The 13,721-nt window shown below is 31.9% G+C and overlaps 1 protein-coding gene across 10 annotated transcripts in view; it reads right to left on the bottom strand.

Moving 5' to 3' along the window:
* SNX13 (sorting nexin 13) overlaps positions 1-13,721 on the bottom strand; it is a 119,126-nt gene that overhangs the window by 41,073 nt on the left and 64,332 nt on the right. For all 10 annotated transcript variants that reach the window (XR_013995373.1, XM_081080090.1, XM_081080093.1 and 7 more), the window contains 5 exons: positions 13,028-13,111; positions 8,200-8,338; positions 7,714-7,802; positions 3,822-3,921; positions 2,894-3,087 (listed from right to left, as the gene is read on the bottom strand). Coding sequence is in view for 9 of the 10 variants with exons in the window: in XM_081080090.1 (XP_080936216.1) it covers positions 2,894-3,087; positions 3,822-3,921; positions 7,714-7,802; positions 8,200-8,338; positions 13,028-13,111 (606 nt within the window). In the remaining variant the exon portion in view is untranslated. The remainder of the gene's footprint in view (positions 1-2,893; positions 3,088-3,821; positions 3,922-7,713; positions 7,803-8,199; positions 8,339-13,027; positions 13,112-13,721) is intronic.

The raw sequence follows: 13,721 nt of genomic DNA, 5'->3' as shown, positions 1-13,721 counted from the left end.
AAAATACAAAGCACAGGATAGGAAAAGTGAAAGATGAACTGCTAACAATCATGATAGCGATGCACTTAAGTTGCACTCAGAGTGATACACAACAGAGGGTCCATTATCACAAAGAGGAGATAATGGTTGCCAACATTAGGGGTCAAGGTAAAAAATAGCAATGACTACAGAAGGGAGATAATCCATGACATTATCTGACACAAAAACGTGCTGCTTTCAGCCTTTATTTTTGGAATCACATGATGGGTTTTGTACGTTTTCCTCAACCTTCTGCATTCATGGCTAAAATCTAGGACTTTTTGTGTCCTGAAGAATTTCCTGAGACATGGGATGTCTTTCAATGCTATAAAGAATAACAAACTAATCGTTGATTTTTTAACAGAAACAAAAAAGAGCCAGAAAACAATAAAATGATATCTTTAAAATGCTGAAATTGACTTAACTTAATTTTCTGATTTTTCAATTATAATTCTAATCCAAATTATTGAACTACAGTATAATTTACTCTATAACTTTAACAATTAATATGCAGAAGACTTTAAAACAGTGTTTTCAAACAGCAGACTCTTAAATATGTGCACAAAGAAACACGAACAACAATATTCAGAGCAGCAGTGAATAGAAATGAAATGGAAAGAAACTAAATACTCATAAGCATCATCAAAGGTAAATAAATTCTTGTACCTGTGCAATGAAATACTTCAGTGAAAATGAACTATACCTACATTCATCAACATTATGGGATTTCAAATATAAAGGTGAAGGAGGAAAAAGCAATACACACAGTATCATCCCATTTATATAAAGTTTAAAAACAAAGCTAAGCAATATATTGTTTAGAACATAATGCATCGCGAAAGTGTATGGGAAAGTAAGTGAATACAGGAAACTGGCTTCCCCAGGAAGGAAGGCAGCAGATGAACCTGGGGTGAGGACATGTGAAGAATATATAGGGATCTTCAAAACTATAGTGACTGTTCTATTTCTTAAGCTGGATGAGGTATATAGGTGTTTGTTACACTATTATTCTTAGAACTGTTCACTATTTTAAGTATGACGTATTTAATAAGGCAAAAATGTAAGCGAGTACACTAATGAGCAGTTTTCAAATAAAATTCAAATACAATTTTTGTGCAAATCAGTATAAATTAAAAGGTATTCTAGCATAGCCATTAAAAGTACTGGAGTACTCTTGGGGATTTTGATGTCCACAATTCATGCTAGTAGTATTTTTCTAAGTGATGGTTTTATCTGTCTTTGGTATCAGAATGATACTAGTCTCATAAAATTAGTTGGAAAGGGTTTCTTTTTTTCTATCTTGTGGAAGAGTTTATGAAATATTGGTATTATTTCTTCTTGAAATGTTTGATAGAATTCACCAATGAAAGCATGTAGGCCTGAACTTTTCTCTGTGAGATGATTTTTAATTACTAATTACATTTGTTTATTTATTATATGTTCTATTTCTTCTTGAGGTAGACAATCTGAGTCTGTAGAAATTTGTCCATTTCATCTAAGTTGTGTAATATGATGCCATAAATGTGTTTATAATATTTGCTTATAGTCCTTTCAATTTCTATAGGGTTGGTGTTGATGTTCTGTTTTTTCATTCATGATTGGTGAATCTATTTTTTTTTCTTGACCAATCTAGCTGTAGGCTTGTCAATTTTGTTGTCCTTTTCAAAGAACAAATTTTTGGTTTTATTGACTTTCACTATTTCTGTTTTCTATTTCACTGATTTCCATTCTAATCGTTAGTTTCCTTCCTTCTGTTTGCCTTAGATTTATTTTGTTTTTCTTTTTTCAGATTTTTAAGGTGAGAACATTGACTGTTGATTTGAGATCTTTCTTCTTTCTATTTAGGCATTTTAAACTACACCTTTCCCTCTTAGCACTGCTTTAGTTGGACCCCATATATTTTGACATTGTATTTTCATTTTCATTCAATTCTAAATAATTTCTAATTTCCTTTTGATTTCTCTTTGACCCAGCGACCACTTAGGAATGTGCTGTTTAATGTTCGAATATTTATGGATTTCTCAAAATTCTTCTGTTGTTGATTTCTAATTCTATTATAAGTAAAGGACATACTTTGTATAATTTTTTAATACTTTTAAACTGAGAGTTGTTTTATGGTCTAGCATATGGTCTATCCAGGAGAATGTTCCAGGTGTGCTTGAAAATAATGTATATTATGTTGTTGTTAGGGGGACATAATCTACAGGTGTGAAAGGTCTAATTAATTGGTTTATAGTGTTTTTTTAAATTCTTGTGTATCCTTGGTGATTTTCTATCTAACTATTCTATCAATAAAGGGGAACAGGTATTCTCTTTGACTGTTATTGTTGAATTATCTATTTCTCCCTTAAACTTGGTCAGTTTTTGTTTCATGTATGTTGGGGGTATTGTCATGTTTATAACTGTTTTATAATACTGATCAATTGACCCTTTTATTATTATAAAACGTTCCTCTTTTCTCTAGTAACAATTTTCACCTTAAAATCTATTATCTAATTTTAGTATAGCCATAATATTAGTATAGCCACTCTAGCTCCGTTTTGGTTACTGTTTGCATGGTTTATCTTTTTCCATCCTTTTACTTTCAACTATTTTGTCTTTGAATTGAAAGTGTGTGTGACTTTGAAATTTGACTTGTTATTTAGTATTTTCATGACCTTGGTTGGCCAAGTTAATTCAGTTTTCTAAACATTAGTTTCTTCACCTATAAAATGAAGATGATACACAATAAGACTGTTATCAGGATTAAATGAGACAGTTTTTGTGAATTAGCTATGCCTAGCATAAGTAATGGATATTTACAAGTACTATAAAAATTACTACTAATGATACTACCAAAGAAGATAAAAACACAGTAACCAAAATAAATCGTCACCTTTTCTGATAAATACTGTTCATAAATTCCAACAGCAGCAGCTCTTAAAAGACCTTTGGTTTGGTTGGTTTGATGTTTTCCATCTTTCTGACGACTTAATAAAACTTGTAGTTGCTGTTGGGCTGTCACCCGGTATCCTTCCACTGTCATCCAGAAGAAGAGATGTGCTTGACCTCCAGTTTGTTGCATGTAATCTACCAAACAAAATCCACAACAGAGATTATTAATGTCATACATTTCTGAGTGCACACAGCTATATGACAAGTAAGAAGGATTAAAGTTTCAAACACTTAAAACTCTACATTTTAAAAATGTTTAGTAAATGTCTGAGGTGAAAATACAGTTATATCACAAATTGGTTAAGCTAAAAATACCAGTTATGTAGGAAATACAAATAAAAGCATTTTTTTAAAATCAAGTTTTTGATAAAAATGACAAAATCTCTAGGGGATAGACGTGCTACACAAAGCTTCATTAGAAATAAATTACTTCACCAACATTCAGCTTCTGCTATCAATAAAGATTAGTAATCATAATACATATTAATATTTCTTTAAATATTAACAATGATTGAACTCTTCAATAAACCATGCATTTATGTTTTTGATCATGAAAAGGAGGAATCAGAGAGTTTTGCTGAACATGCCCTCCAAATAAGAGCAACTTAATGTAACAGTAATAAAACAATTATATATTTTAAAATGGTATTAAAAATAAAGTCCCTCCCTCAATGATACAAACAAATTATATATACTGTGTTATTTCTCATAAACACATCTCAATGTTTTCCAAAGAAAAAGGAACATTTCAGAGAATAGGAGTGGAAGAGACAGATTTGGCATGCTTAACATTATTAAAAATTTATAGTATTTATAATTATTAAAAAAATGTCAAGGCTATCTTATTTTCATAAAATGGATTCACCTACCCATAAAAAATTGTAGTGCAACATTGTCTACAAGAATGCTGTCCAGAGGGACTGTGCAAAGTTTCCCAAAGTTTGCTGCCAGTTTCACAGTATTTATTTCCTACAAATATAAGCAAATGTAGGTTAATATTTCATCTATTCACTCATTAGATTAAAGATCTTTATGTAGGCATAAAAAAAACAAAATGGAATAAAAATAAGGTTTTTCCCTTCTCATACATGTAGGTTGCCAATAGAAGTCTCACCTCAGTGAATGTTATTTTCAGAGCTGCTTAATAAATACACATTAAAAGTGTGATACATATTCATTTCTTCCAATACAAAATAAATCCATACGGTTGTATTTTCAATTGTTCTCTATCTCTACATACTCCAAATGAAAATGAATATTTTAGGGGCTAACGAGGATGTTTATAATGCTTAATATATCCAAGAATAAACAAATCCCAACATTTTTTCAGTATAAACTGAAGTCTATCTACTGGGAAGACAGAAAATATTCCTACAGAGTAATTTTGTACCAAAAAGAGTAAAAACTCTGTAATGTATTTTATAGAAATATAAATGTGTAAAACGTAATTCTTCTCACACTATGTAAAAATACATTACATATACTTTTCAAAGTTATAAAATACAGTAACTAACTACATATGAAAAAGGGTTCAAAATCTAGAGAATCTATCTATATGTCAAGCACCATGTTAGGTACACTACACATGTTACTTCATTTAATGTCCACAGCAATCCTATTAGATGCTATCACCAATGCCATGTAACAGGTAAGAAAGCTAAAGATGGGAGCGGTAGCCTATGATCACAAAGCTGGTAAGAATGAGTCAGTGTTTTCAAAGCCCACTGCCCTTTCCTCTAAAACCCATGTTTCTGTGAACTATTTTCACTAGCTTCTGCATACATATTCCCAAATCGGTATCACACAGCCTTCTATTTAAAAAGAGAAAGATAGGTGTTCTCTGAAAGTGAGAAAGGCTGCCTTATTCTCACTATATTAGAATACTAAATTAGGCATAGGTGATACATAAAGGAGAAGGAAGACAATTTGAAGATAGGAGGAAACATTTTCTTTTGTAATTAGTATCTCCCTTCATGCAAGTACTGAATAATAAGTGACTTAAAATGACTGGCATAAAGTAACCCAGTGCCAGCACATGATTTCTCTTGCCCAGCAGCAGCTCCACAGACAATGGGATGGAGAAGAGTATTCACTGCCACTTTATTTGTAATAAAAAGGACAAAGCGTCTTCTAAGATTTCAAGGTGAGTAGCATGGTTAAAAAAAAACTACTACTGTGGGGATTTTGAAGTTTCTTCCAAAGGAAAATGTATGACCTGAGCTATTAAAGAGGTAAAGCTTGATATTCAAAATAGAACTGACAGGCTTCCAAACAAGGTATTTAAATTTTAAAAGGATTCAATATTAAAAAGTGTCTGGGTGAATAGACTTTAAATAACAATGCTAAAGGATCACTAACTCTAAGATCTAGATAATGTAACTAGTTAAAGAAACAATAAGCACTAGTGAAACCATATCACATTTTTCTATTTGGAATTTGTGTAAGTATATAAACTAATTTTAAAATATAGTTAACTGAAACAAAACGAGACATATATACAAATGCACACATGTATATGACAAATGTGGGCCTCAAGCAATGTGAGTAATAATACAGCAAACTCAATTTTTTTAAAAGTATATCTTCCATTCCTTAAGGAATTTTAAATACATTGCAAAATTACATGATCAGAGAGTCATAACTAAATTCCCCAAATAGAATAAACAGGGCAAACAGGTGACTACACTAAAACTAAAGGTAATAAAAAATGTTGGTTTTTTTTCTGTTTTACAGTCCCAAATTTCTGCTCTCCTTCATAGTAAAACTCCTCCAAACAGCTAACTGTAATTATTGTTTTTAACTCATCTCTTCCGATTTTCTCCTGGACTGACTCCAATCAGGGTTTGGTTCCACTGTTCCACCAAAATGCTATCATCAGATCACCAACTACCCTTGGTTTACCAAACACAATGGTCAATTGTAAGTTTCATCTTACTCAAGTTCTTAGTAGCGTCTGACATACCTGATCTCTCACTTCTTTAAACGCTCTGCACACTGGTTTCTAGGATATCACTCCCCCAGGTTTTCCTTCAAGCTCACCAGCCACTTAGAGGGTATCTCTGGGTAGATCTTCTACTTTGTCTCAAACTCTAGTAACTGAAGTGCTTCATGGCCGGGTCCTTGGTATCTTCTTAATTACACTCCCTCTTTTAGGTAACCTCTGCCAGTCTCTTAACTTTCAATAAACATCTGATAATCGTAAGGATTCTCAAAGTTTATTTCCATCACTAAACTTTCCCTCAAACTTGAGTCTACCAATTAGCATGTCTACCTGAATGTCAAACAGGGATCTCAAACTAAAACATCCAAAATTAGATTCTCTCTTCCAAACATCCTCCTCCCTCAGATTTATCTGTTTTAGTTTTAAAAAAACAACACAAAAACATTATTCACAGCATTTGCTCACGCCAAAAAAAAAAACTACAAATCATCTGAGTCCTTTTTTAGTTTCTCACCCCATATTTAATCCATCAGCAAATCCTGTTAGCATTATATCCAGTCTCTTAACTACTTCTCACGACCTCTACAGACATTTCTTACTGGACTAAACCAACAGTTTTCTAAATGATCACTTACTTTCCATTCTTGTCCCCACCACTCCACCACAATCTATTCTTCATCACAAAGACCAAAGTAATCATCTTAACCCATAAGTCAGATCACATCACTCACCAGGACAAATCTCCCATCACAATTAGAATCTTAAGAAAAATCTTACTATAGCAGGTAAAACCATATATAATCTAACCCTCAAGGTTTTCTCTTCAATTTCATTCCTATGAACAATCCCTCCTTTTCATCCATTCCATACCAGCCACACTGACCTCCTCAAACTCACCAATCGCTTTCCTATCTCAGGACCTTTGCATTTACTCTCACTTTGCCTGAAAGATTCTATTAAAAAAAAAAGAAAAAGAAAAAGAAAAATTCACAGGATTTTATGTTATGTGATGCAGGCCTCTCTATGCTCAAACATCACCAAATTTCTCAGCACCTACCTAAAACTTAGATATTCTCTTAGACATTCTCTATCCTTCTAACTTTGCTTTACAATGTTTCTTCACATTTACTTATTTTTTTACTTTTTTTTTTTTACACTGTTCTGTATCAATTAACTTAATTGGCTTATTTTCTGACTCTGCAACTAAAATGTAAGCTCCATGAAGAGATTTTGTTTATTAGGTCAATCTAAAATGGTGCCCACTGTATAAAATTCAATAAATGTTGAATTTTGAATAAATAATCAGTGAGTAATGAATAAATAAATCAAGAAATAAAATAAAATCTTTAATTACTCTAGCATTTTTTCAGGCAGTGTTTTAATCTCTGTAGCTTGGTTTAACAAATACTTTTATTATACTGTAAAAGAGAAGTTTTTCCTAAAAGTTCTTTATTGTAGAGCAGTGCACTAGTTAATATCCTACTTTTTGTCATTTGCTAGACATTTTTAAATTTTATTTTTACATTATATTTGACATACAGTGCTGTATTAGCTTTAGGTATACAACATAGAGATTAGACATTTATATACCTTCTGAAGTGATCACCACGATAAGTCTAGTAACCATCTGCTCCATAGTTATGACAATATTATTGACTATATTCCGTGCTATGCATTACTTCTCCGTGACTTATTCCATAACCGGCAATTTATAGTTCTTAATCCCCTTCACCTTCTGCTCCCATCCCCCACCCTGCTAGACATTTTAAAGGATATACAGTACTTATAACTAAACATTAGCTCAAAAATACTTGACTTACTTTGCCTGACTGCAACCGTTGTATTCTTGAGTCACATACTTTCTTTACAAATAATAAGCTATTTATTTGATTTTTGATAGTGTTGATATCTAAAAACAAACAAATTAATTATGAGCTAGAAAGTGGTAATATTTGCAAAATATTTTAAACACGCACTTACACGTTAAATTTTAAACACGTTACAATTTAACGTAAAACCAATAGATACAGCAACTAGTTAATAAATGAATTAACTTGAAATTTTATAGTAAAATTATTTAATTGAAATTAAACCATGCCAATTATCTTTACTTTTAGAGATAACTGCAATAAAAATAGTCTCACTTTCAGAAAACTGCAAGACCTTATTCTTAGCACGTTAATGTAAGACTTAGATTTAGTTAAGGTAAAAACAATTGATATTATAAATTGATAAGTAAATTACAGTTTAGTTTGAAGATTAGCAATCAATAAAGAAGTAAAACATTCTTATACTTAACTACTTACCATCACCAGCTGTATCTAAAGAACGAAGATACTGTAATTCTTCTGCTGCCTTATCTCTGACTGCTTCTAGCTCTCCAATACTGTCACTCAATTTAATAATGTTCATAAAGGCCTCATAGTTGCAATTAGAATCACGTATCTGAAAAAAAAAGTTTAAAAATCAGATGGGAGGGGGACTTACTTATTAAGGGAAAATAGAATTTTGACTATTTACCATGTGACAGGCACAACCGGCCATATCCCCAGTGCTTGTAACAAAACAAAATTACATCTCTGTACTCACAGTACTTACATTCTCCTGGCTCACAAATTGTAAACAAAGTAAATAAAATATATAGCAGGCTAGAAAGTAGAGAGACGTGCTCAGAATGTTTGATAACAGCAAGAAAGCCATGACGGCTAGAGCTATACCAAAGCAAGGCAGAGGAGTAGAAGATGAGATCAGTGGTAACAGAGGGCAAACCTAGTAGGGTATAGTATATGTTTTGGTTTTCACTCTGAGTGGAATTAAGTTACTGGAGGAACCTCCACACTGCCTTCCATAGTGGCTGCACCAGTCTGCATTCCCACCAACAGTGTATGAGGGTTCCTTTTTCTCCACAGCCTCTCCAACACTTGTTACTACTTGTTTTGTTGATGATAGCCATTCTGACTGGGGTGAGGTGATATCTCATTGTGGTTTTTATTTACATTTCTCTGATGATTAGTCATGTTGAGCATTTTTTTCATATATCTGTCATTTATATGTCTTCTTTGGAGAAATGTCTCTTCAGGCAGGGCCTCTGCCCATTTTTCAATTGGGTTGTTTTTTTGTTGTTGAGCTTCATGAGTTCCTTGTATATTTTGGATATTAGCCCCTTATCGGAGGCACTGTTTGCAAAAATCTTCTCCCATTCAGTTGGCTGCCTTTTTATTTTGTTGACGGTTTCTTTTAGCTGCGCAGGAGCTTTTAAGTTTGATATAGTCTCATTCATTTATTTTAGCTTTTACTTCCATTGCCTTTGGAGTCAAATTCACAAAATGCTCTTTGAACCCAAGGTCCATAAGTGTAGTACCTATGTTTTCTTCTATGCAGTTCATTGTTTCAGGTCTTATGCTTAAGTCTTTGATCCATTTTGAATTAATTTTGGTGCATGGTGGCAGATAGCAGTCCAGTTTCATTCTTTTGCACGTGGCTTTCCAATTCTGGCAGCACCATTTATTGAAGAGGCTGTCTTTTCTCCATTGTATGTTTTTTGCTTCTCTGTCAAAAATTATCTGTCCATATTTATGTGGTTGTATTTCTGGATTCTCAATTCTATTCCATTGGTCTATGTGTCTGTTTTTCTGCCAGTACCATGCTTCTTTGATGATTGTTGCCCTGTAGTACAAGCTAAAGTCAGGGTGTATGATACCTCCAGCATTGTTCTTTTTTCTTAGTAATTGCTTTGGCTATTCGGGGTCTTGTGTGGTTCCAAGCAAATCTGATGATTTTTTTTTTCGTTCTATTTCTTTAAAAAATGCCATTGGGACTTTGATGGGGATTGCTAAGGGAGGCGGGGGGTGGCAGATGAGGGTAAAGGGGATCAAATATATCGTGATGGAGGGAGAACTGATTCTGGGTGGTGAACACACAATGGATTCATAGAGGATATAATGTAGAATTGTACACCTGAAATTTATGTAACTTTACCAACAATAAACTTTAATTTAAAAAGTAAGTTACTGGAGGGTTTTAAACAGAGGAGTGGAATTCTCTGACCTAAATTTAACAAAATCTCTGCGATGATATGAGTAATTGTTATCTTTGTCTTTTTCTCCAGCCACCTGCTGTTTAAGAATAGGAATAGAGTAGATGGTTACGTTGGATGTAACTACAGTGTGGTTTCTCCAAGTAAATAAAGAGAGAAAAAGGTAGTGGAGGATACTGTGAAGGGACTAAGACTTATGACTGTCAATAAAACTTACGCCAAGCAAAGCAGTAAGGGGAGGAACGAAAAGGTAGCAGACTTGGGATATTCCATCCTCAATAGGAGTCAAAGAACTGGGGAATTGTGTAAGTTCTGCACTATGAAATAAACTGGCCAATAAGCAAAAGAAAAGAAGTTTAATATCAGTACTCATCAGGGATTTTCAAGTTAACCACAACAAAATGATAATGCCAAATGTCAAAATATGGAGAAGAAAGAACTCTCAAACAGTGCTCGTGGAAATGCAAACTTATAACACAACTTTGGAGACCATTTGGCAGTTTCTTTCATTTTACATAAATTTTACCTCAATAATAAAAGAAAAAGAAGTTGGTTATTAAAGACTTGATTTTTCTAAGAATACATTAAGAAACAAGTAAATTTATCTGCTCTAGTTGGAGATAACAATATGAACCGATTAGGTAATCTATTCCACAGTCAAAGACAGGACTTAACATGAATTTAAGGAATAAAGAAGAATAAAGAATAAACTAGAGCATTTATCTGCTCTAGTTGGAGATAACAATATGAACCGATTAGGTAATCTATTCCACAGTCAAAGACAGGACGAAACATGAATTTAAGGAATAAAGAAGAAATATGATGTATGTTTAGAAACGAATAATGCAAATCCATTCAAACTATTTGTAGAAATAACTTAGAAACTTAAAACTATTATTGGAAAACACTAACACTTTGTATGCAGAGAATATATGTTACCACTATACTGCTCTAAGCGTTTCCTTTCAAATAGATATGAACTATACAGTTAGATATCATTAGTATGGTAATTTGCCTAAGAGAAAGAATAAGAACAGAGCTCATTTTAATCTTGATAATACTTATGCATAAAGGGTTTTTGCACAAATAATGTAAAAAGTGTGTAAACCAGACTACAAAGTAGGCTAAAAATCCTTTACTGATGAATTTTTCTCTTTTAAATATATTTTCTGATATTTTATTGCAAAGTAAAATAGTGATCAATTCCTATTCATTAAATAAAAAGACAGAATAGTAGTAGTAGTCCAAATATAGAGAGGTAAAGTAAAATTTGGTGTTTTAAATTCTTTTTAGAGTATTTTTTTAGTCTCCCCATAATATTTTCACCTTGTAACTAATTATATAGTTAACACAAGCTAAGGAAAAAAAATCAAAAACTAAACAAAGATATCAATAGAAACAATCCCTAATCCCACTGAGTGAGACATACCTATAACATTCTAGTGATCATGCATCCATTTCTGTACCATAGGTAAAATTACAGAGTACTGTATCCTGATTATTTAAGGTTAGTATACAATATCCATTTTTTGTGTTACAAAAAAAACTTGAACACCATTTTCTCTTATAGTTTAACGGTTTTAAAATTTTGTTTCCCTGCTTCCTAAGAAATTATTTTTTTATTACATAACTCATACTCCTTGTAAGTAAAGTGAAACATATAAATGAGAAAAATTAGCTTTCATAATCCTATCTGTCTATTAACATTTCAATCAGTATATATGCTACCAGAATTGTAGTCATTCATAAATATATAATTATCTATTTACTATGAAAAGGATTATATATCTACACACATCATTTTTAGTTATCCTTTTCACATAAAAATATAAACATCCTTTTATATTCATAAAGATATACTACCACCACTTTTTTAAATGGCTGCATGGTACACTATTGTATCCGTAGGCCATAATTTATTAAACTAATCCTCTATGTGGTATACTTAAATTGCTTTCAATTTTTCAGTATTATAAGCAATGTTTTCATTGCTTATATGAAACATTGTTACAATATTGTTATATACTTGCTCAAATATTGTTACAAACTTGCTTATTATAACTTTAGAATAAATTTCAGGAGACTTCCTAACCAAAAGGTATGTATTGTAAAAATTTTTAATTATGCAAATTGTACATTTTTGAAGCTCTTGTAGAGCCTCACAGGACTCGATAAAAGTTGACAAAAGAAAAGAAGAATCAAGCAATGTGACCTCCATGAAAGGATCTAGGAATACAAAGTTAAAAAGGTAATTTCTGCCTGCAAATAATCCACAATCTGGTAGGAGATACAAATATTGCAGCAACAACAATAGAATAATGGCAAGTTTGATAATGGTTATGGAAAAACAACAAACAATCAAGTGGTCCCTTCCTGGGAAAGCTAGGCTGAGTTAATAGAAGACAGCTGTGGAAAAGAAATTTCAGATTCAAGAAAGTGAATCAAAGATTTAGACGTATATATCAAAATATTCCCAGCAATAGCTCATTTACAACTCTTCCTTTACCATGAATTTATTGAGGAAAAGCATATAAAATCAGAAAACATATAATAAAGAAAGAAGAAAAAGTTAGAGCTAGTAAGCTTAGTAAGCAATAACACTTTGATATGCCTGACAGATGAGAAAACTAAGCTATCTGCTTAAAAACACACTAAGCCACTTATGGAAACAGATCCAAAACACAGATCTTCTCATTTTCAGTCTAGTGTTCTTTTCTCCATGTTCTCCTCCACAGTAAAATGTAAACTACATACATGCTATTTAAGTAGTTCAGATCACAAGTTGTATTTAAAACCAAACAGCAGTTTTAAAAAATATTGATCATCTATACACAGGCATAAAAATATCCTTTTTAAAATTTCAGTAAGTAGTACCGGCACCAAAATTGTAAAGATTACCATATCAACACATTTCTTAAAGAGAGTTTGGCTAGCACATTCAACATATTAGTAAATAGAAACATTGGAAATATAATGATTATTTATATATTTATGTAATTTCTTTAATAAATTATTGCTTAAGCATCCTCATTTCCAAATCATATTTCTACGTTTTAAAAAACTGTTTTAAAAACAATTATAATTTAGAAAGTACATACCATCCATATGATATATTGATTAATATAATCAGGATCACTGAGTTGATTTATTAATGGAAGAAGAATTCCTCGTGCAATGATTTCCTGGACAAAAATGAAAGCAAAACAAAACAAATTTAATCTAATATACTTCTCAAATCAATAGCATAATGTAAATTTCGCAATACAATGCTGTTACTTAAGAAAAGCAAAATACACGTAAAAGTAAAGCTTGATAACATAAGCTTATAAACAGATGAGAGCTAGTATACCAGCAGTTAAAATAAAGTGAGAAGAAGCTATCTGTATCGACTTGAATACATCTCCACAATGACAACTAGAGTTGAGTGGAGAAAAGCAAAAATATACCTCTAGTATGTTAGCACTTATGTCAATTTTTAAAAGACAAAACATGGAAGCATATGTGCTTATGGATTCCTATATCCCTATTAAAAGTATAAAAACAAATAAGAAAAGGAAAAGATACACAGCAAATTTAGAACAGTGGTTACCTTCAAGGGAGGTACAGAGCAACTATGGTAAAATATTAACATTGGTTAAATCTGGGTAGTTGGTACATAAATATCTATTGTATTATTCTCTATATTTATCCGTGTTTGAAATTTTTCTTAATAGAAAATAATAAAAATAAAACATGTTAATACAATTATTCACCATTTTCTAAAATATACCTTCCCACTCTTTCCAGCTGTTC

This window comes from Rhinolophus hipposideros, assembly GCF_964194185.1.
Source record: "Rhinolophus hipposideros genome assembly, chromosome: 18".
Classification (NCBI taxonomy): Eukaryota; Metazoa; Chordata; class Mammalia; order Chiroptera; family Rhinolophidae; genus Rhinolophus; species Rhinolophus hipposideros.
Note: the sequence above shows the minus strand (reverse complement) of the source record. Positions and strands in the feature narration are given on the sequence as shown.